A 25322-nucleotide genomic window follows, 5' to 3' on the forward strand; every position below is an offset into this window, starting at 1 on the left:
AGACCCAGGTCAGTAACTCTTAATGGTACCACATAAAGTACAAAATAACCAGGGAGTAAGGGGGGAGTGTGGGTACAGTGACTGCATAATGGTTACCTTCTCTAGTCTTTTGCAGAAAGCTTCAAATTTTCCAAATATATTCATTTCTGAAACCTCAAAAGATTTTTCCCCTGAGGATTCTAAAATCTGTTTCCTCTTTTTATGAAAAGATGTCTGATATTCCTTGAATAGAAAAATGCAATCCTATGAGAAAATTAAAAGGAAGGAGAAAACAGGTGATGAGAGTTTGTTCAGGAGTCCATAATAGAAGAATCTGTCCTCGCACAGTATTGATCACACCAGCCGCTCAACAGGAGCTGTTGCTGTTAACATTAAAAGTTAGAAATGACAAATACCCACCATTTGCTTCAACGTGGATGGAACTGGAGGGTATTATGCTGAGTGAATTGAGTCAATCAGAGAAGGACAAACATTATATGTTCTCATTCATTTGGGGAATATAAATAATAGTGAAAGGGAATATAAGGGAAGGGAGAAGAAATGTGTGGGAAATATCAGAAAGGGAGACAGAACGTAAAGACTGCTAATTCTGGGAAACGAACTAGGGGTGGTAGAAGGGGAGGAGGGCGGGGGGTGGGAGTGAATGGGTGACGGGCACTGGGTGTTATTCTGTATGTTAGTAAATTGAACACCAATAAAAAATAAATTAAAAAAAAAAAGTTCTCTGCCTAATATTGAAAAGCCTGGGAATGTGAATATAGTTTCTCTTAATTGATATCATATTTTCATCTTCTTCATTATCAGTACTTCCCTTATCTTCTATCGTTACGAGAGTATGCCATACACTGAACATTTCTATGGCTAATAAGAACTCCTGGGAGGTCAGAAATTATCTCTCAATTCTATTTATTATCACTCATCTATCTGTATGTGTCTTTTCTTCAGCGTTCTTTACACACAGGTATGTAAAACAGTAAGATTCTGCAATACTAATTTGTTGTCGTCCAACCACCATTTCTCTACAAGAAGATCCTCGGGTCTTTGATGAGTACATTGCTGAAACCCTAGTATTTGACTATAGCTATCCCACTGGCCAGGTCATCCAGGCTGGTGGACCTGTTAGAAATATAAAAAAGGACATGTTCTGTAGGATCCAGTAGGAATTCTCTGTCATGTCAAGCTAACATTTCCTGGAAAAAAAAAAAAATGAACCATTTTTAAAAATAATGTTAAACTTTTCCAAACCGACCAGTGGCCAAATTTTTACCACCATACCTTTTCTCTGGTTCTGACTCTTCTATCGCCCTCTTACAACTGCATTGGGCACACTTGGATAATCCAGGATAACCTCCCCATCCCAAAGTCAGCTGATTAGCAACCCTAATTCCATCAACACTCTTATTCCCCCCATCCTGCCATATAATATTTTATTCACATGTTTCAGGGATTAAGACACCTTCGGGGGGGCATTTTTCTGCCTTACACAGCCAGTAAATCAGAATTTCTGTGAGACTCAGGAAGCTATATTTTTAACAAGTTCCCAGGTGATTCCTATTAAAATTCAGATGCGTGCATTAGCGGTCTCATACCTACTTCTAACTATGACACATCTTCCATCTTCTATTTCAATCTCCAAAACAACAAATTGCTCCATTCAAGGTCATTGATTATTTTTCACTCAACCAACATAATTTATCAGTGCCTACCAAGTGTTAGGAACTCCTTGAGATGCCAGGAATACAGATAAGACCCCTAACCCTCATGGAATATACCATCTAATAACAATTACCTTACATTACTTCCTCTTCACCACTCAGTCTCTTCATGTTGGACAAATAAGGTAAAGAATTTGAACTGACATTTCTCCAAAGAAGATACACAAATGCCTAATAAGCACATAAGAAGATGCTCAATCAAAACTAGCCATTAGGGAAATGCAAATCAAAACTACAATGAGATGCTACTTCACTAATCAGGATGGGTATTATCAACAAAACGGAAAATAACAAACACTGGCAAGGATGTAGAGCAAGTGGAACCCTCCTGTATTGCTGATGGCAATGTGAAATGATACAGCCACTGTGGAAAATAGTTCAGTGGTTCCTAAAAAAATTAAACATAAAATTACCATATGGTCCAGCAGTTCCAGTTCTAGGAATATACCCAAAAGAATTGGTAGCAACAACTCAAACAGATAATTGCACACACACGTTCATAACAGAATTACTGACAATAGATAAATGGTGGTAACAATCTAGATGTCTATCAATAGACGAATGGATTTTTAAAATGTGGTGTATCGGGGGATCCCTGGGTGGCTCAGCGGTTTGGCGCCTGCCTTTGGCTCAGAGCGCGATCCTAGAGTCCCGGATCAAGTCTCCCTCTGCCTGTGTCTCTGCCTCTCTCTCTCTCTCTCTATGTCTACCATCAACAAATAAATAAGTAAAATCTTTAAAAAAAAATGTGGTGTATCCACACAATGGAACATTAATTTACTTAGCTATAAAAAGGAATGAAGTTCTGACACATGCTACGACATGACTGAACTTGAAAACATTATGCTAAGGGAAAAAAAGCCAGCCACAAAAGGACAAATGATATACAAGTCCACTTAAATGAGGTACCCAGAATAGGGAAATTCATAGAGACAGAAAATGGAATTAAGGTTACCAGGGCCTGTGGGGAGGAGAATTTGGGGGAGTTATTGTTTAGTGGTTACAGAGTTTAAGTTTAGGATGATGCAAAAGTTCTGGAAATGGATAGTCACGATGGATGCACGATACTGGAGATGTAATGCCACTGAACCATATGCTTGGAAATGGTTAAATAGTAAATTTTATGTTATGTAAATTTCACCCACAGTTTTAAAACTCTAATTGTCAAAAAAGTAAACAATTTTAAAATCGTTCCACAAGGAAAATGTCAAGCCCAGGTGACTTAAAAGATGAATTCTATCGGGCCTCTTTTGTGCAATATTTGGTTTTATTTTTTAAATGTACACATGACAAAGATTATTGCTAAGTCATGTTGTGCCTCTACTTGCAATCAGAACATGCTCTTGAGCATCTTTCTTTGCTTTTACCATTTCAATAAGTCCCTTATATTATTTTAGGTAGTCTTTTTCTGTCCTGTGAGGCACTACTTCTGCTATTTTTTTCAGGTGCATTTATTGGATATGTTTTCAAAGCTTGTTGCAAAAGCTTCTGTTCTTCTGTTGTCCAAGAGGTGAAATGTGTGCACGGACTCTCAAATTGTTCCAAAGGTGTTGTACAGTCAGCTTGACGCATGACTCCCTGTAGAGGGCTATCTTATGATGCAGGTCATGACTTTGGAGACTTTTTTTGGCCAAATCCATAAAAAGAATATGTGTTCATGTGGTCGGCAAAAGCTTCCTGTAATATTGTGATTTATAAGAAATACATATATTTGGTCATTCTGATGACCAAAATATATTTCTCATAAATATTTGGTCTTTATCCATGGCTCCTGGCTCACAGCTCCCCAAAACCTTGCAATTTCCCAAATTACAAGAACAGTGGAGCACCTTTTGTTATAAGATTTGGCCTCTTGTCCTCAGTTCTTTTTTTTTTTTTTAATTTTTTTTTAAGATTTTATTTATGTATTCATGAGAGATACAAGCAGAGGGAGAAGCACGCTCCATGCAGGGAGCCTGACGTGGGACTCGATTCCTGGTCTCCAAGATCATGCCCTGGGCTGAAGGCGGCACTAAACCGCTGAGCCACTGGGCTGCCCTTGTCCTCAGTTCTTGAAATTGCTTTTGAGCCGTAAAGGTAAAATGGGTATCTTGTTATTCATAACAAGCCCCTTTCCACCACAATTGGGTTTACATTATGGGGTGACTTCTGGGAGCATCTAAGTGTAGAGGCTGGTTGCCAGGGGAACAACCAGGAATGTCCTACACCCTAATTTGGTGGGGAGCAGCCTAAAGGTTAAATCATTCTAATAGCCAAGGAGTTGATCAATCATGCCTATGTAATATAATGAAACCTCCATAAAAACACAAAAAGAGGGGACAACTTCCGGGTTGGTGAACACATGGGGATCTGGGGAGGGTGGTACACTCTGAGAGGGCATGCAAGCTCTATGCCCTATCCCCATGCCGTGCCTTATATGTACCTCTTCCATCTGCCTATTCCTGAGTTATATTCTTTTATAATAAACCAGTATCTCATAAATAACATGTTTCTCTGTGTTCTGTGAAGCACTCTAGCAAATTACTGGAACTCAAGGTCTGGGGGTGTCATTGGAACTTCCAACCTACAGCCAGTCAGTCAAAAGCACATGTGACAACCTGGACTTGATCTGAAGCCCCACTCTTGTGGGATTTAACCTGTGGGATGGGATGACAAAATTGAGTTAAACTGTAGGACACTCAGCGAATGTCCAAGAATCCCTCATTGATATGGGGAAACCAATACACACAGACACTAGAACTGAGTCCACAGTCCTTACTTCCCATCTTGAATTTATTCCAGGAAGGAAGCTCACAGCTTCAATTAGTAATTGCAGATCAATTCTCTTCCCAACAGTTTTTACAGCCATTTCCACCTTCGGCAGTTGGTTTCACTGCATTCTTAGATGCTTATCACATATAAGCCTCAGCTTCCTCTCTCTCTTTTCCAATTTGCTTGTTTCTCCTGCTTTACCAAAGCAACCATTCCTACTTTTTTTTTTAGTATTAGAAATATTTTATTTACTATTTTATTACTATTTTTATTTTTATTTTTTTGCATTTTAAAAATATTTTACTTAAATTCAATTTGCCAACATATAGTATAACACCCAGGGCTCATCCCATCAAGTGCCCTCCTTTAGTGTCCTACTTCTTTTGTAGATGCTGATGCATTTCATTTAAATATGGAAGCTTGCTAGTTGGAACTATCTGAAAGTTTTTCCACTTCTTCCCTCCTTCTAACCTGCTCCGTCTCATTCTCAGAAAAGCGCTTCCAGGTCTTCTATGAGTTTTGAACTTTTTGTCTTTCCCTGTTAGTGGATTTTTTTTTCTGGGTATCTTTTCCCTCCTTGCTGATAATGCCTATTGTCTGACCTCTACTCTTCTCTCCTTAAGCAATCCAGGCAGCTGCTGATTCAGCTTACCTTGATTTTTCTTTAGCTTCTGGCTCCTTCTGTTTCCTCTTGTGCTTGCTTTCTCCTTTTCTTTCTTGGCTTTTTCTTTTTCTCTTTAGAATTTGTTTATCCTTGCATCATGGCTACATGCATTATCAATTAATGTTCTCATTCATTTCAGTTTTTTTTTTTTTCTTGGTGGCCCTGTTGCTCTGTCCTGCTTTCCAATCCATATCCTGACACCATGACATCTTGCTTCTTCATTTAAAAATGAAAATTCTGGCATCCTTGGGTGGCTCAGCAGTTTAGCACCTGCCTTTGGCCCAGGGAGTGATCCTGGAGTCCTGGGATCCAGTCCCACATTGGGCTCTCTGCATGGAGCCTGCTTCTCCCTCTGCCTGTGTCTCTGCTTCTCTCTCTCTGCCCCCCACTCTGTGTCTCTCTCATGAATGAATAAAATCTTTTTAAAAATGTAAATAAATAAATAAAAATGAAAATTCTCTCCAGGAGTAAAAATTATACCAGAAGGAATAAAATGCCTCTACGTCTTCAAGTGATGAATTCATATCACCAAGTTTTGGGGCCTTTTAATTATTTAACTATCTAGGATTCCTTTCAAGCCTTGGAGAAAACACTCCGAAGAAATTGTCCTTTGGTTTATTTCGAGAAAGAATTGATTTACGAAAAGTAAGCTCTATCTACTAGATTCTCTTATTTTCCCTGGATCAGATATTTTCATAAGCTTTCTTTATACCAGTAGTTGTGAAGTAGCCATTATCTCCTTTTATTGAGTCACCAGCTGCTTTCAGTGATGTTTTAACACGGCTGCTCTGTCTCTGTGTAACTCTGTGTCTTACATGGTCAAGTCAAAGAACCACAAAATAAGCCTGGTTCTTCCAGTCTTTGGGATCAAGTATGTTCAGCCTGAGAAACTATCCTAATGATGCAGGCAGACCAGGTCTGAGGACTGAGGGGACTCCCACAGGACTAGCCAAGAGGGTCCCGGGCTTCACCCAGGTTGGAAATCAAATGCAAGCCAGCAGGAGGTGAAAGCAGTGTTTATTGAAGATGTAGAGAGAGCAGATCATCCTGGAGACTCAGAAAGGAAAGACACACGTCTTGTCTTTGCTTGGGATCTGGAGTTTTTATTGGCAATTGTGGTCTGGTGCAGGTATCCTCCTACTCATCTGGAAACTGGCCAGAACAAGAACAGGGTCCAGGTGTCCTTCATAAGGCACTCATTCCCTGAAGCCAGGGGTCTTGGCATCGAGATGTTTAGTGCTAGTGCTCTGGAATAGGCACTTGATGGCTCTGCCTGGCCATTCCTTAGATATCATCTATTGTGCTCAGAGACTCCAAAGATCTCATGATCTTTTTGTCCCTTACAAGAACATATACTATTTGCATTATAAGGCATGTGTAGAGTGGGGTGAGGGTGTAGGTCCTAGCAGGATTAGAAGCTGGAAAAGAAGCAAAGGAAAGGGGCAAACAGTTTTTTCTCTCATGCGGTCCCTTAGGGTTCCTTGTCTCAGTAACTAATAATTCTTCATCCTCTGTTCCCTCTCACCACTCTTTTTTATCCTCTGGCTCCGGGAGTCAGAGCATGGTGATGGCAGTGCTAAGATAAAACTCTGTGAGTGCAGTGCTTCATATACTAGTTGGACGGCACTGAGCATCCTTTCTGGCTCTGCCTCCCAGTCCCAGCCTTGTGCCTTGGCTCCATAAAGCCCAGGGAGCAGCTCATGAGGACAGCCAATAATTGGATGTAGCCTTCTGGGTGTGGTCATTTCCTGCAGACTTTCAAAAAACATATCCTTTTAATTTTCTGCAAACTTTTCCAGAGAATAGAAAAGGGGTGAATACTACCTTCACCTCCTCCACCTCCACTCCTTCTGAGACCTCAGGGCTGAAAACACTGACAAGGGCAGTATGGGAAAGGAAATTTACAGGCTCTCTATCTCTCATGAATACAATTGCAAAAACTCCTAAACAAAATTGTAGCAATCCAAATGTTAGAGTGTTTTAAACAAAGAATTTTTTAAAATTACACCATGACCTGGAAAGTTTCATTTTAGAAAACCTAAACATGTCGTCCATCACACTAGCAGCTTGAGAAGACTCTAATAAGCATCTCAATAAATATATGCAGAAAAAATTTTTTTCAAAGCCCATTCATAACTTCTGCTAGTATTAAAACTAGGAACAGAACTTCCTCAATCTAGTCAACGATGTATTTAAAACCTATGAATGCATCAAAATAGGGAAATGTTAGAAATGTCAGAAACTTTCTCTTCCAAAAGAAGATCAACACCAGATGCCAACAATCACCTTGATAATTTACGAATAAATACAGTCCTAGCCAACACAAAAAGGCAACAAAATGAAATTAACAGGGGCTGGAGTGAAAGGTGGGGACCAGGGAATATGAGACAGCAAGAGGCGTCCAATACAGGCAGCCATGGAGAAGATGAGGATTAAATTATACCCCAAAGGAGTACTAAATATAAAGTACCAAATATAAATATAAAGTATTAAATCATTTTAATGAGGCTCCTTTTATATTCTCATGCTACTCTGTACAATGTTTTTTCAAAGTTAACATGTTTTGTGGATGAGCAAAGTAAACAAAAATGGGTCAGATGGTGAAAAGTCTTACTTTATGAAAACAAGGATATTCAGACAAACCTGAATTTTCTTTAATACGATTGGTGTTTCCTGATCCCATACATGGACAGTTCCTCCATCAGTAATATATGCTTTACATGCTGTAACCATTTGATTTGTTACCTAAAGTAAATACAAGCCAAAACAGCTATAGGTAAACAGAGAAATAAAATTTAAGATTTTTTAACCACAAGAATAAAAAATATGATAAATAGTAAATGTATGGGATGAATGAATCACAGTATAAAAAATAAAGAAATACACATTCTAGTCGAAACCGAGAAAACTCAAATTTGTGATTCTTCACCATCCTTCAACATGCAAACTAAATTTAAAGTTAACCATCTCTCACATCCCCCAAAATACTGAGGAGGAAAAAATGATCAAGAGGTTAGACTGAGAGGGCAGACTGAAGTAAAGAAATTTTGAGAATTCCTAAAATATGGAAAGCACAAAAGATTGAATCTACAGGAGAGAAAAGTTTTAAAAAGACTAGAGAAAACCAAACCCAGTTCTGGAGAAAGTTACTGTGAAGGTGGAACATTTATGGGAAATCTTCAAGGTGGGAGACAATGAGAGATGACCCTTGGTTGTGACCCTACACACCGAATTTGAAGCAGCTTGTACAGTGGGCAGCAATGACAAATATTGACAGGACAGAGACATGAGTGTGAACCATGCTCCAGGAAGCTACTGCACCCCAGAAAACATGTCAAAGAAATAGCTCTTCACACTCCCTACCACCATCACCCCCTGCCAAACACACACAAGAGATAGATCGCAAGCAACAGAATTGGAAGCAAACTAGGAGTTAAATAGAGATAGGCAGACAACTCAGAATCACAAAGCAAGTAAAGAAAATAAACACAGTGGGACACTTGAGTGGCTCAGTCAGTTAAGTAACAGACTCTTGATTTCAGCTCAAGTCATGATCTCAGAGTCCTGAGATCAAGCCCCACATCAGGCTCTGTACTCAATGACGATTCTGCTTGAGATTCTCTCTCTTCCTCTCTGCCCCTCCTCTCATTCACACTCTCTCATGCTCTCTCTCTAAATAAATAAATCTTTAAAAAGAAAAGAAAAGGAACATGGTAACAAAGGCTTTAAACTCAACAAAGAGGAAATACCAAAAAAAAGATGTAAAATATTTTTAAATATATTTTATTAACTAAATTAATCCATGAAAAAGATATGAGAGTATTTTACATCATGAAAAAAAACCCAGAGAACTTGGAAACTGAAATTTCTATTATCAAAATAAAAAATTCTGCTGATGAACTGACCTGAGACATAAATGAAGCAACTGAGACATAAATGAAGAGCAAATGAGTGAGCTAGAAGGTCAAAGGACAGAAACTAACAAAACAAAATAAAACAAAACAAAAAATATTAAGAGAAATGGAAGTTAGATTCAAGGGGACAGAACAAATTGGACAAGTAGGTAAGGAATACTCAAAGGCAAAGGAGGGAAATTTTCCAGGAATGGAGACAAAATTGTCTAGATTGCAACAATCCAGCAAGTATAGAACAGCATAAGTGTAAAAAGAACCACATCACTTTGAAATTTTACAAGTTCAAGGAAAAAGAAAAAATCCTGAAGACTTCTTGAAAGATTATGACAGGTTGCCTACAAAAGAAAAAGAATCAGATTAGCCTCAAATTTCTCATCAACAGTACCAGATAAAAGACAACAATATCTTCAAGTTTCCAGGAGAATATTATGTTGAACCTGGAATCCAGTCAAGCTAACATTTGAGTGGCAGAGCGAAATGAAGCTATTTTCAGACATGCACAAATTCATACATAGACTCTCTCTGAAAGAACCACTTGAGAATACTTTTCAGCCAAAGAAATAATGAATCCAAGATGGAGAAAGATGTGGAAATCACAAAACAGAGGTGATCAAAGAAATTAGCAATGCTTAGATTTTAGTCTGAACACATGTGGATTCATGTTAGCAAAATATTAGACAAGACAGCTTAAAAATGTTAACAGAAATATAGAACTAGAAATCTCAGCGTGGGACATATATAGCAAGAAAGAGACAAGGGTTGGGGAAAAATCCTAATGTTCTTGTCTTGTTTTAAGAAATGGACAATGATTAGATCTATTGCTTGATTTTTAAAAGAAGAGAGTTGAAATGTGTTTGTTACTCTTTATATTTATGTTCTGCCTGAATAACAAAGAAATTTTAGTCATGTGTCTCTTGGATGGTTTTTCAAATTATTTAAGTAATGAACCACATGTCATGACAGAAGATTTTACACAAATTACAGTGCTGGTGGGAAAGGCTGAAGAAGCATGTTGATCATGGACACAATTCTTAGCTCTTGAGCAAAACCATTTGAAATGAATAAATTAGAATAGCGTCAGCCATGATCTCAGAGTCATGACAGTAAGACCCACATTGGGCCCCATGCTGAGCATGGAGCCTGCTTAGGATTCTTTCTTTCCCTGTCTTTTTGTCCCTCCTCCCAACCTCTCTCTCCCTTTAAAAAGGAAGGAAGGAAGGAAGGAAGGAAGGAAGGAAGGAAGGAAGGAAGGAAGGAAGGAAGGAAGGAAGGAAACTTAACAAAAAGTCTGAGGGCTTACCTCTGACAAGAAGTACAATTAAGTACAATTAAGTACAACTGACCAGTCAATACCTTTCTTTTCTTGTCCACTGGAAGTACTCAAATCCAGAACTCTGAGACGCATCCAAACTTCCCATTTCCCTTCCCTGGCCTAGAGGGAAAGTACTGTTAACTTTTTCACAGGGTTACACATATGATTTCTTCTCTTGGAAACTCACCTTGATAAACAATGAGGTCATTCTTTCTGAGGTATTATAATATCGTGACACACTGTGAATCATTCTGATGGCATTAATCAAATTTTGTATTCCATGTGCCATGGAAACCTAAAATTGAAATATATTAAGTGAATTCCATCACATATTCATAGTTTTAATAACCAATATCCTATAATATTCAAAACTCTAAACACACATAAAAAAGTGTAACATTTTTATCTTAAAGTCAAATTTTACTAAATGTAATGTAGCATCCTAGACTGGATCTTGGAACAGAAAAAGGACATCAGCTTTGACAAATGTACCAAGGGAATGCAAGATATTAACAGGAGAAACTGGGTGAAGAGAATTCTGTACTATCATTGTAGTTTTTCTGTACATCTGAACTTAGTTCATTTAAAAGTAAATTTCAGAGGTGAAAGTGATTTTAAGGATTAATAGTTCAAGATTATCTTTTTAAAGATGAAGAAACCTGCTATCTTGAGGGGTAAAGTGACTTGCTTATCATGAGAAAGGTGGTTAAAAACAGAGATCTGACTAGAACTCATTTCCACTAATCAATTCAATTTACCTTTCAACAAGCTTACTGAATGTCACTAGTTTCAGAGGATATTGGAAGAAATTCAAGTATAAGGAAGCTTATGGAGGAGTCATAGCAGAGTGGAACAGATGCACATGCAACAAGTGGAAACCATTCCCACATCAGAGAATGTAAAAAGCTCAATAACAACAAAATAATAATAATAATTGATAATAATAATAATAAAGATATATCCATGGCTAGAGCAATTGAATAACATTTTTAAATTACTAGGATTAAAAGAACACCAGAATTAAAAGATTTGAAAATTATATAAACTTAAATAAGTCTCTCCAATGAAGAAGCTGAAATTAGTACATCTAAATATCTAGAGGTCTTGATAACAATAAAAAACATTTTATCTTATTTCCGAATTTATCTTTTATAATGAAAAGTTTTAAATAAATAGAAAAATACAGAGAATAATATAATGATCATTTATACCCATCATTATGCTTTACAAATGTTAACATTTTGGTATATGAGCCTCATCTATTATTTTTCATATTGTAATCTACTTGCAGGTAGTCCTAGAGTAGGCTTTGGTTACGTGTGTATTTAAGATTTGCATTGTCAGCTCTTGTGAGTAACCGCAAATGTATGTGACATGTGAAAATTCTGATTTTTCTTAGACACAAATTTCAATTGCACATGCTGTAAAGCTGGGGAATCAAGTCATTGAGCTACTGAGAGAGCTAAACAGTAGCCATATTTCTCTATCACCACACAATCTGGTTTGCTTTACTCGTGGTCCTATATATATAAACATCTAAAAAGAACATGTTCTTATGGAAAATAGATTTTTTTTTAAAAGGTCCCCAACAGAAGTCTAGTTCTAGTACTAGGGGTGTAAATAAGTTGTAAGTAAAATCCATCATCTCTTTATGGAATCATTAAAAGACTTATTCTCTTTCATGGAGGATGGATTCCTGAATGGTCCTAAGAACTGTGCCTGCCCAAGACTCTCAACCCCACTTCTTTCCATCCTCACTCACATTAAACTCCTTGGCTACTGATGTCCTCTTGGGATGGGAATGAACCACCCCTAAACACATCCCTCTTATCTAAATCTGAGTGATATGGAACATAGACTCTTCCTCTTTCCCTGCCTCTAGGATGAAACCAGCATTTACCCTGCCCTCAAAAGTTTGGTCAACCAAACCATGTAGCCAATGGCAGTGTGGATGTGAAGGCTTTGACTATCTTCAAAAATTAGAATGAAGAATGCTGAATATGTGTATCAGACACTAATATAAATTATTTTTGAAAGAATTTTAACTTAGAGAATACCTTGAAGGAGCAGCATAGAGAAGTAGGAACAAATAATGACACATAATGCCGAAGAATGCTAGACACAAATTCATTCTCATGAGTTATAGCTCTAGAAAGCACAAATTCAGTTTCCTAGTCTTTAAAATGAGGATTGTTGTGTGAACAGAATGAAAACTCATGGAAAATATGTGGTACAATGCCTTCAATAAAAGACCAGAGGTTTTTAAGACTGTGGACACCTTTAAAAACACAACTGTCGGGATCCCTGAGTGGCTCATTGGTTTAGCGCCTGCCTTAGGGCCAGGGCGTGATCCTGGAGTACCAGGATCGAGTCCCACACCGGGCTCCCTGCATGGAGCCTGCTTCTGCCTCTGCCTCTGTCTCTGCCTCTCTCTTTGTCTCTCATGAGTAAATAAATACAGTATTTTTTAAAACCCCACAACTGTCCAGGTAACAACTCTCCTGCATACATACGATTCACAAAAGAGGCAACACCCAGTCAAAATTGGGAAACTCTGCCCTAACTTCTCAACAAATGCTGGTTTCCTTGACTTCCTCTCTCTACCTAAAGAAAGGATAAAAGGTACCATGATATACATTAGATTCCCAAAACTTATTGATTTACAACTGGAATTCTGTACCCATTGACCAACATTTTCCCATTTCTCCATTCCCAACCCTAAAATTCTACTCTCTGTTTCCCCGAGTTTGACTTTTTTAGATTCCACATGTGAGATCATACAGTGTCTGTCTTACTTACTTCACATAATGTCATCAAGGTCCATACATGCCACAAATGGCAGGAGTCCTTACAGCTGAATAATATTACATTTTATATACATATATGAATTATTATTATATATATGACATGTATGAGTATTCTTGACTCCCATGTCAATTTTTTTTAATCATATATGCAAGGATTTATTTCTAGGCTCTTGTATCTGTCCAATTGATCTATTTGTATATTTTTATGCCAGTACCATACTGTTTTGGTTACTATAGCTTTGCAGTATAGCTTGAAATCAGGAAGTGCAATGTCTCTAACTTTGTTCTACTTTCTTAGGATTGTTTTCTAGTGGGGGTCTTTTGTGGTTCCATACACATTTTAGGATTTTTTTTTCCATTACTGAAAAAAAAAATGCCATTGGAACTTTGGTTTTGTTCTGTTTTGTTATTTATTTATTCATGAGAAACACACAGAGAGAGAGAGAGGCAGAGACACAGGCAGAGGGAGAAGCAGGCTACATGCACTGGGAGCCCGACGTGGGATTCGATTCTGGGTCTCCAGGATCACGCCCTGGGCTGAAGGCAGCGCTAAACCACTGAGTCATCTGGGCCGCTCGCCATTGGAATTTTGATAGGGATTGCATTGAATTTATAGATGGATTTGGGTAGTATGGAGATTTTAACAATATTCATTCTTCCAATTCATGAACATGGACATTTTTCCATTTATTTTTGTCTTCATTTTCATTCATCAAAGTCTTATTGCTTTCAGGGTACAGATCTTTCATTTCCTTGAATAAATTTATTACTGAGTATTTTATTGATGATATTTTAAATGAGATTATTTTCCTTAATTCTTTTCCGATGTTTTGTGGTTAATGTATAGAAATGCAACTAATTTCTGTATGTAATTCTGTATCCTGCAACTTAACTGAATTTATTAGTTCTAATAGTTTTTGGTGGATTCTTCAGGATTTTCCATATACAGTATCACATCCCTACAAACAGAAACTATTTCACTTCTTCCTTTCCAATTTGAATGCCTTTTATTTCTTTTTATTATCTGACTGCTCTAGCTATGACCTCCAGTACTATGTTGAATAAAATTGGCGAGACTGGGCACTCTTGTCTTGCTCCTGATCTTATAGAAAAAGCTTTCAGTTTTTACTGTTGAGTATGATAGCTGTGGTCTTGTCATATGTGCTTTTTTTTTTTTTTTTTTTTTTTTGTTTATGATAGTCACACACACACAGAGAGAGAGGCAGAGACATAGGCAGAGGAAGAAGCAGGATCCATGCACCGGGAGCCTGACGTGGGATTCGATCCGGGGTCTCCAGGATCACGCCCTGGGCCAAAGGCAGGCGCCAAACCGCTGCGCCACCCAGGGATCCCCATATGTGCTTTTATTAGGTTGAAGGACATTCCTTCAGTACTCAGGTTTGAGAGTTTTTGTCATGAAAGCATGTTATATTTTATCAAATGCTTCTATGTCTATTGAAATGATCACACAATTTTTTCTTTTATTCTATTCTGTATATCACATGTATTATTTGCATATGTTGAATCATCTTTGCATCCCAGGAATAATTCCCATTTGGTCAGGTGTATGATCCTTTTAATGTGCTGTTGAATTTGGTTTGCTTATATTTGTTGAAAATTTTTGCATCTACATTCATCAAGAATAGTAATATGTAACTTTCTTTTCTTGTAGTGCTTTGTTATCAGGGTAGTGCTGGTTGGGCACTCTCTCTTGTTCACTCCAGGATCATTCACCCTAGGGGAAGCAAGTTACCCTATTGAAAGGCTCATGTGGTGCACAACTTGGGCCTTCCAACAACCATGTGAGTGAGCTCAGAGGTGGACCCTCCAGCTCTCAGCCTCCACATGCAATGAAACCACATTCCTAGCTAATAGTTTGGTCTGCAACTTCATGAGAGACCATGAAGCAGAGGCACTCAAGCTATGCTATGCCTGGATTCTTGATCTACAGGAACTGTGATGTAGTAAAAGCTAATTTCAATCAGTTCTGGAGTAATTTATTATGCATCAATGCATTAATTAATTAGTTTAATTCACCAATGAGATCATACTTATAATAATATCAAATATTTAAATGTAGGTTTAAATGAGTTTATGATTCATGATAGCTATATAACAGGAAAGTATATCTTTTAAGCAACTTGTCTGCAGTATACATTTCCCAATACATATATATTACACAGTTATTTTTAAATGAGTTTTTTTCCAAACTACACTTTAAAAAGCATACTTACTAGGTCATAGTTGTAGAGAGGTTGACATACTTTTTCTAGAGTGTACAAATATCTGACATTATCTTTTGATTCATTTGCTGTATCTGTTATTCTTGCATCCAAATCATGCCAATTCTAAGAAAAAATATGTAAGAATATCATAAAACATCCAAATATATCACTGCATTTCATTTTAATCAAGAAATTCAAGCTATCTTCCCTCAAGTAGTTGATATTAAAATGTGAATGATATAGCTTTTTCTTATATTATTTAAGACTTAAGGTTATTATAAATATTTTTAATGATTTGCTAAAGCTGAAGACTCATTCTGTTGGTAATTAACATCCTGTCTGTAGGCTTAAAATGGACTTGCTTCTATCTGGACTGACTTTTCTAGGTTACTTATTTGTGACATTACATTATTTTGGGACTTTGACAATAGAATATAGAGAGAGAGATAGAAGGATATAGCTACATACAGTTTGTTTTGTTTTTTTTTTTTAAGAAGAATACAGCAAAAGGAAAGGACCTGGAAAGAATCAAACCAAACTTGGAATAATGGGCAGGAGATGTATCCTAAGAGAATATTTTTTCCTTTTGATTTTGTATATAGTTCTTTACCTCCATGATCCTTTATTGATTCACAGTTTCAAAAACAAATTAAAAATAAATGACAATCACCTAATAGTACTATTATCAAAATTGGAGTGAAAATATTGAGAAATAAATTTTTATTTCTATATTTCCTTTTCTTCTGTGAGAAATAGTTGTGGAAAATAAGAAAGCCTTATTCAAAGTTTAACACTTCTAAGTGCATGGTTCCAATATAGGATGTGAAGAAGCAGCTCAAAAAGGGTAATTTTTCAGTTTGTTGTTTGGAAACATAACAATTTAAAAAAATGCCTTTACCTTCAACAGTTTGGAGTGTGCAACATTAAGTACATTTATGACAGCCTTACAAGTTGGCCCTTTAATCTGTTCGATGATGTAATTGAATTTGGCTGACATGCGTTTCCAGTGCTCCAATTCAGTGAGTGGACCTGAGTCATCAGCTTTTTTTCTCATCTGCTTACTCTCAATAAGTACCTGCAATCAAAAGAATTCACAGAATATAGAAATGTTACTTTCTTCTTTGGTAAAACCTTATTATTTGCATCTTTTCAAAGGAAGCTTATAAATAAAATATAGATAACTTTCAACACTGAATAATATTAAAATCTCTTAGCAAAGTAAAAACAAAGGGACCTTCTTCAACATGATAAGTAGTATCTACCAAATATCTACAGAAAATTCATACTTCAAGATTTAATTTTAGAAAATATCACTTTAAAACCAAGGACAAGACAAGTTTGCTACTAACACCACCAACTTCTATTCAATCTGGTAATGGAAGTCTCCTAACAAGATAAATAAACAAAAGGCATAAGAATTGGAAGTAAAAAAACAAAAATAGCTTAATCAAAAATGATATGATTTGTCACATTTTTAAAATTCAAGAATATCTAAAGATAAACTTCTACAATTAGTAAAAGTGAATAATTCAGTAAGGTTACTGGATGTATACATAAATATCAGTACTATTTCTTTACAAGCCATCTAGCAATCTGAAACTGTAACTTCTAAAAAAAAAAAGGGATTTGCTGTAACATGTAACAACAATGATAAGATATCTGGAGATTAGGAAAGGATGTGCAATATCTTTGTGAATAAAACTAGAAAACTTACTTTCAGCATACAAAAGAAGATCTAAATAAATGGAGAGATATACTATGTTCATGGATGTAAAAAAAACCATATAAAGATGACAATTTTCTCTAAATTAATGTATACACTTAAGGAAAACTAATCAAAATCTCAATACAGTTTTTCATGAAAGTGGACAAACTAGTCTTAAAATTAATTTGGAAGACCAATTAACAAGAAACAATCAATGCGATTTTGAAGAAAAATATAGAAAGGGACTTGCCATGCCAAATATTTAATAAAAAACTACAGAAATGAAAGCAGTATTACATGAGTGCAAAGCCCAAATAAGTATACCAGTGGGATAGAAAGTAGGATTTAGAAATCTGATATATAACAGAAGTGATACTAAAAATGTGTTAGGAAACAATGGGCTGTTTGGGGGTACAATTGCCTAACTCTATGTAAAAAGACAAAATCAGATTCATACCCTGCACACACACACACACACACACACACACACACACAAATAATTCCAGATGGATTAAAAACCTAAATGTTAAAAACAAAATGGCAAAGCTTTAAAAAGATATATAGTAAATGAGGGTAAAACTATAAAGCAAAAGCATGCAACTAAATATAACTGTCAAGGAAATGGCTACTACTAGGGGGAAGAAAAGGGACTTAAAATTGGGAAGAGGGCTGCATGGGGACTGTAAGGTGCTGGAAATGCTGCTTCTTAACTTGTACAAAAAAATACAGGAGTGTTCATTTTACAGTAATTTGTTCACTTTATTGTATTCATTTCTGTATATTTCACTATTTAGAATAAATTAGTATCTTAAGAGAATATCTTCATAATACTGAACAAGACTTTCTTAAATGAAATCCATAAAGCACAAAGTTTCTAGCCACTGGAGGGTAGCTAAGTTGAAGCTAGATTTAATTATAACTAATAGGGAGGCCTGGGTGGCTCAGTGGTTGAGCGTCCTGGAGTCCAGGATCAAGTCCCACATCAGGCTCCCCAGAGGGAGCCTGCTTCTCTCCCTCTGCCTATGTCTCTGCCTCTCTCTGTCTGTCTCTCATGAATAAACAAAATCTTTTTAAAAATTATAACTAATAAATTTACATTAAAATTTAAAACTTTTACATGACTAAAGACACCATACCAAGTTGAAAATAGGACACAATGAGGACCAACAAAGGATTAACATCTGGAAAATATTACTTAAACTCCAAAACTTCAGTAAGATATCATTGAGCAATCTGAACTAAAACTAGGTAAAGAATGTGAACAAACAACTCAACAAAGAGGAAACCTAAGCCACTGAACTCAAAGAAATCAGAGGAATGAAAATAAGATATTTCACCCAACATTCTGACAAAGATTAAAAATCTAACAATCCCAAGTGTAACAAAAGATTTGAAGAAATGGGAACTCTTATGCACTTCTGTAAAAATACAATAAGTTAATATACCACTGCTTGGGAGGCTTTGTAATACTGAATAAAGATCTAGCTATACTGCTCTCAGCAATTCCACTGACAAATTCCAGAATATGTGCAAAGGAGATCTGGATAAAGGTATTCATTGAATGTGTATTATTATTGTTTGTAATAGCAAAAAGAAAGAAATGGGAATGGATTTCTGAGGTAATGGATGAATAAACCTCTTTACCTCCTTAAACAGAGGATATTAGACATGATATAAATGTGTCTTTAAGGTGTAAAAATTCATATAGAAAACTGATTTCTTTATATAGGAATATTAGACAGTAGTTACGTGAATGATTTTATTGCATTTGCATATTCATAAGCTTTAAATTATATATAAAAATAAACTATATCTATACATTACATATAAACATAGAATATATATTTGTGACTAAAATCTTTACGTAGGGGGACCTGGGTGTCTCTGGTTAAGCGTCTGCCTTCAACTCAGGTCATGATCCAAGAGTCCCAGGATTGGATTCCTTGTTTAGCAGGGGGTCTACTTCTCTGCTTCTCCCCCTGCTCATACTCTCTCTCAAATAAATAAATAAATAAATAATATCTTAAGAAAAATAAAATCTTTACATAAATGATATAACACCATTAGATATAATTTTGCAGTTAATTTTTTTCTCATTTAGCATAATCTTTCAGAGGAATGAGAGGAGATAATAACATCAAGACGGTGAGTAATATAGAGGGAGGGAAAAGGGATGGGTTGGAGGCTTTTGTGAGAATAAAACAGATCTGAAGCAAATGTGGCAAACAGTATCTGTTTAGTCTCAGAGGAGTCATTGTTTCAGGAGTCACTGTTATATTATTTTCTGTACTTTTTATTTTTATAACTTTACATTATTTACTTATTTATTTTTAAGTAGACTCCATGCCCACCATGTAGCCCAACGTAGGGCTGGAACTCACAGCCCTGAGATCAAGACCTAAGCTTAGATCAAGAGTTTGATCCTTAACCCTCTGAGCCACCCAGGTGACCCATAACTTCACATAATATAAATTGTGATGGAATGTTTTAAGAATACAAAGTAAAATACATAGTTGATTTTTCAGATCTATGAAGGTTCTTCCTTTAATACATGAAACAATTACTTGCTTCAATTTTAACCATAGTATATGGAACTCTTTCCTAATCTTACCACAATCTTCCCCATCTCCTTAAATAAAGGATACTAGACATAGTTTCATGGCTGAAAGTCTATTTAGCTTGAATAACTGAATTAAAGAATGAAAATGGACCTTAAAAATTAACAAAATCAAACAACCCTTTTGATGTTTAATTCCGATTACAACATTATTCACAGATAGTAATTAGCCTCAAAGTGAATACTTTCAGGAATGCAGCACATTTCATTTTTTATGGGGAGGGATTCTGTGAGAAAGTTATTCTGATTTCAAAATTAAAACTCTTCTTATAGCCATCACACTCTAGTCTTACTTCTGCCACTTAGGGCCATACAGTGCAAGTTTAATTTCACATGAGACTTCATCAAATAAAAATTGGAAGATATCATGACACTCTCAAGTACCCCCCATTTTTTCCTAGGTCAGATATCTCCATATATTTCCCTTCAATGACATTGCTCTTATCCTTAACCTCTTTTTCTCTATATTGCCCATTCTTAATGATTTATAGAAGTTCTTTATATATTATAGATACTCTTTGTTACATATGCTAATATTTTCTCCCAGAAGGTCATTCACTTTTTAGTTTTGCTTGTAATTTTTGCCATATGGAAGTTATTAATTTTTTTAAATAGTCAAATATGCCAGTTTTTTCTTTCATGACTTCTGGGTTTTGTATCTTAAGAACATATTAATATAGTCAGTCATATGTTGTGTTCTGGTTCATTTGTAGGTTGTTTTATTTTTCACCTTACTTAATTAAGATTGGATTTGTTCACTCAAAGCATCTTTAAGATTCACTCATGTTAAAAAAAAAAGAATCATCCATGTTGTTACATGTATCTATTTTTTGTTTCAGCTTTCATATTTATGTCTGCAATCTATCTTGATTAACTTTTGTGTATGACAAGAAGTCAAGGTTTAGGTTTCTTTTTTTATTTATTTCATTTTGGGGGGGTCAAGGTTAATTTTAGATGTCGCAGTTCAAATTTTTTAAAGATCTTTTCCACTTCCTGCATTGATTCTGCTTAATTAAAACCACCTGCGGCAATAGTCCAAATTGATTTTCTTATTTCAAGTTGTTAAATCTCCCTAAATCTCAAACTATTTTCTTTTGTTTGCTCATTTTTATGTAATAATATCTGTATTGATTGATCATAATAATTGGATCTCCTCAGTCGTTGTGTAGGACACAGCCTTATTTCCACAGTGGGTTACAATTCCTGCTTCCTCCAGTGACACAGTAGGTGAGTATAGAAGTCCTGTAGTGCTCAATTGCCCAATTCAATTTCCTAGTGACACCTGGAACAAATTCTGTGGCCACCACTCCAGGGCCCAGTGGTGTTTCCAAAGTCCTCCAATTTTTCCATTCCAACTGCACCTCCTTCCTTCTAACATCGTTCTAAGAGAGGTAAAATTGAAAATGCTCTAACTCTTGCTTGGTCAAGATTTTTTTACCTTAGTTTTCACTGAAGATTTTCTTCTCTAGTTCCACTGTCCTATGCTCATGAACTAGAGATCTTTGAGTTGGTTCTAGTGTCCTCTTTCAGTTTATAGCAATTACATTGTACCTGATTTGGGGCATTATGTGTAGTGTAGGTTGGCAGCTTTCAGAAAATTGACATATGTCTCATTCCTATTGCTGCTTTTCCTACTGCCAGAGAAAATTTATTTGACCACAGAGTTGTAGTACCAACATGAATAAGCCTAGTTTGAACCTCTTTGTCAACACAGACAATTCCACTGATCAAAAAGAACTACTTATTAGCATCTAGCACTGTCACTTCATTGTATCCTCTTCCTTTCTCTTATGAAGAGTATAAACAATATTTGAAATATTGGAGATGAGTGCTGGCTATTCCCAATTCTTCATTCCATTTTTTCCATTTTCAATCCATGTTTTTGTGGTTCCCTCCTTAAAAGTGAGAAATATTTAAAATTGACTTTCAGTGGCCCATAGATAACAATGATTTTGCTCTAGAGTCAAGAATAGGATAGGTTTCATAACAGAATATGGAAGAGTCCTCTTCCCTTTAGGGACAAAATGCAATGGCTAGGACACAGATGAAAACCATGACTCCTATCTGATGTAATTACTTGAGTTAGCTCACCTGTTCGATCTGTTTGTACCATGTCATCAGCACTTCCTCTAGCTGGCGAACAGTTTCTGAATTGCTTGCTGCAGCTGTCACTTCTTCAAAAGTATGCAGCTTGGAAAAATCAATATTGTCTACCTTCTTTAACTTAACTGTTCCCTCAATACTTACTCTAGCACCTAAAGGAGAAAAACAATATTGAGAAGAGGTGTTTAATGTCAATGTGTGATTTCAGGCAATAATTACTCAAAAGTCAGAGATCTAATACTTTATAGCAATATAGTACAAATTGATCATTAGATTGTGATTTCATAATTTTTAATATTATGTATTTTAATAATATAAAGTAATAAAAATATGTATTTTTAAAAGAGCTAATAATAAGGTAATACTGTGAAATATGGTGAAATTTTTCATTAATAATATAGGAATAGAATCTTCCCACTACAATGGAAGGAAAAAACTGTATCGTACTCCTGGCAAAAATCCCTGGAAACGAGAGATTCTAATGACTTGATCTCTTACCTCTAAGTCTCATAAATTACTTTGATTAACACTTTCTTTCAAGATGGAATGTTTTTCCTCTAATGTTTATCTTTAATAACATATCTTATAGTTAATTTGCTCATTTTAAGTAATTTACTAATTTTAAATTTTATACTTACCATCTAAAAATGAAAGGTATCTATTGATGGTTTCGGTGAAAATTTGTTTTTCAGATTCTCCTTGCTTGGAGTGGTTTAGAGCACCCCAATTATTTGTTGCAAGAATAGCTGGCAGAAATATACTTGATAGCATATTCCTAATCCCACTTAGGATTCCTGTTGATGCGTCCAGTACAGTAAATAACACTTCCTGAAAGGGAGGTTTTCAAAAGTGATTTTTATATGCTAACCCCATTTAAAAACTGGAAATCATAACTTATTTCACATTACAATGAGTGTAGACAATGCTTTTGTATACTATTATGGAAAACTTAAGTGATCATGAAAATTACAGTATTAAAATCAGCAAATTTATATTCTGCCCCCATTCTAACCACTCACATGTATGTTGGTCAAGATGACACTTTCCTCCGTGCTTCAGTTCCTACCTAGGGAAGGAGGCATGGCCTTGAGCCTCTACAACATGAAGGAAATGAAGCAGAGCTTTCTGCATAAAGTTCTTAGTGGAGAGTTGCTCTATCCATGGAAATGAGAGGAGAAAGACTCCATCAGGATAGGGAAAGGGTGGAGAGACTGGCAAGATGGTGGTAGAGTAGGGTCCTCAACTCATCTGGCCCCACAAACTTACCTAGATTATCTTTCAAAACATCCTGAACACCTACGAATTCGACCTGAGAGGTAAAGAGAGAAGAGCTGGAATGCTACAGAGAGAAAAATTTTCACTTCTAACAAGGTAGGAAGGTGAAAAAAATAAGAAAGAAATAAAGTGGGGGAGGGGAACCTGCGACTAGCCAGGTGAATCACAGGAGGGGCAGTGAAGCATCAAGATCCCTGGAGACATTATAAGACTAGGAGCACCTGGGACAAAGCTCACTGCACCACAGTCCATCTCGGTAAAGGGCTGATGTGCGCAGCCTTCCAGGGCATTTGGGAGATGTCTGACAGTTACGCAGGCTAGCCCCAGAGCTCCCTTTACCCTAGAGCCCAGCAACAGATGGAGGCGGGCTGTCCTCTGTTCCCTTCGGGAAAGATGGTCCCCAGGAGTGTGGGTCCAGCAGCAGCACTGGGGCCTGGATCCCAGGGCGCCAAAGGGGACAAATCCGGCTATCCTCTGTTCCTCCTGGGACAGGCAGAAGCAGAGAGGGCATAGGAAAGTAAGAACTCTCCTGCCGCTGGGCATCTGGCAACTGTGAAGATCAGTGCACCTGCACCTGCCCCCAGGAGCATCTGAGCCAGTGCAGACTGAGAGACTGTGGTTAGTTACTTGTGGGGAGCTCGAATCCAGAGCTGGAAACCTGGCCACTGCCGTTTTTTTTTTTTTTTTTTTTTCCCTCTTCTTTTCACATTGCACCTGGGAGAGGCGGGCCCTCTAGGAAACAAAGGTCTCATAGGATAAACAGCTCATACTGAGCCAACACCTGACAAGGGGTAAGGCACCTTTGCCCAGGCACACACACTTGAGAATCAGCACAGCAGGCCCCTCCCCCAGAAGAACAGATGGAAGAACAGGGGAAGAGCAAGTTTACTGATGAACCAGGGCTGGAAAGCTCCAGGACTGAGGGAAAATAGTATATAGAACTAGAGGATCCTTTTATTATTATTATTATTACAACTCGTTTTCATATCAGGTTAAAAATTTCCAATATTTTTATTCTTTTCCCACCTTAACTACAATATTTTACCACTCTTCATTTTTAACTTTTTCCTTTTTGATTTTCATATTTCTACAATTACATGTCTTAGATATATTTTTCACTTCTGGATTCCCTTCAATGCATTCAATTTAATTTTGGTAGATATACAAGATATAAACATATCTTGTTTATGTTATTATGGTTGATGTTGAGTCTTTATATAAATATTCCTGGTTTATATAAATTTGGGATTGAGCATCTTCTAATATATAGAACAAAATACACTCAGAACCAAGGGGATCATGCTCTAGGTCCCCTCAGGGAGATTACATTCTCTCCCCACCACCACCATCCCCCCACCCTTTTATTTCTTTTTTTTCACTCCCTTATTTTTGGTTTTTGGTTTTTTCCTTTTACTACTATGTTTTAAATTTTGTTTCTCACTTTAGTAGTCCTTTTGGTTTATTTTGTTCTGTTCTCCTTTTTCTTTTATTTTGTGGTCTCTGACCTCTTCAGAATCATCTAGGGTGTATTTTACTTAGGTTGTGATTGATATTTTTGACTCCGCTCATTTATACAGCCACTCTGCATTGGATAAAATGACTAGAAGGAGGCATTCACCACAAAAGAAAGAATCAGAAGCAAAACTCTCTGCCACAGAGCTACAGAAAGGGGATTTAAGTTTGATGTCAGAAATTTAATTCAGAAGTACAATTGGAAAGTTACTGGTGGCTCTGGAAAAAAGTGTAAAGGACTCTAGACACTTTATTGCTTCAGAATTGAGATCTAATCAGGCCAAAATTAAAAATAGTTTAACTGAGATGTGATCCAAACTGGATGTTTTAACTGCTAGGGTTAATGAGGTGGAAGAGAGAGTGAGCAACATAGAAGACAAGTTGATGCTAAGGAAGGAAACTGAGGAAAAGATAAAAACAATTAAGAGCCCACAAGGAAAGGCCTTGGGAAATAAATGATAGCTTGAGAAGGAAGAATATATGTTGAACTGGGATTCCAGAAGAGGCTGAGAGAGATAGAGAGGACCACAAGGTATATATATATATATATATATATATATATATTTTTTAAGATTTAATTTTTAGTCACACACAGAGAGAGAGAGGCAGAGACATAGGCAGAGGGAGAAGCAGGCTCCATGCACCAAGAGCCCGATGTGGGATTCGATCCCAGGTCTCCAGGATCGCGCCCTAGGCCAAAGGCAGGCGCTAAACCACTGCGC

General features: G+C 36.5%; 1 protein-coding gene and 1 pseudogene across 3 annotated transcripts in view; both read right to left on the reverse strand.

Moving 5' to 3' along the window:
- DNAH8 (dynein axonemal heavy chain 8) overlaps positions 1–25322 on the reverse strand; it is a 363336-nt gene that overhangs the window by 302160 nt on the left and 35854 nt on the right. For all 3 annotated transcript variants that reach the window (XM_077904163.1, XM_077904162.1, XM_077904164.1), the window contains exons 6-12: positions 22452–22641; positions 21802–21965; positions 16287–16463; positions 15398–15511; positions 10544–10651; positions 7774–7875; positions 97–243 (exon numbers count right to left, since the gene is read on the reverse strand). In XM_077904163.1, the coding sequence (XP_077760289.1) occupies positions 97–243; positions 7774–7875; positions 10544–10651; positions 15398–15511; positions 16287–16463; positions 21802–21965; positions 22452–22641 (1002 nt within the window). The remainder of the gene's footprint in view (positions 1–96; positions 244–7773; positions 7876–10543; positions 10652–15397; positions 15512–16286; positions 16464–21801; positions 21966–22451; positions 22642–25322) is intronic.
- Positions 4289–5481, reverse strand: LOC144317884 (dnaJ homolog subfamily C member 2-like; annotated as a pseudogene).

This window comes from Canis aureus, chromosome 7 (genome assembly GCF_053574225.1).
Source record: "Canis aureus isolate CA01 chromosome 7, VMU_Caureus_v.1.0, whole genome shotgun sequence".
In the NCBI taxonomy this organism is placed as follows: domain Eukaryota; kingdom Metazoa; phylum Chordata; class Mammalia; order Carnivora; family Canidae; genus Canis; species Canis aureus.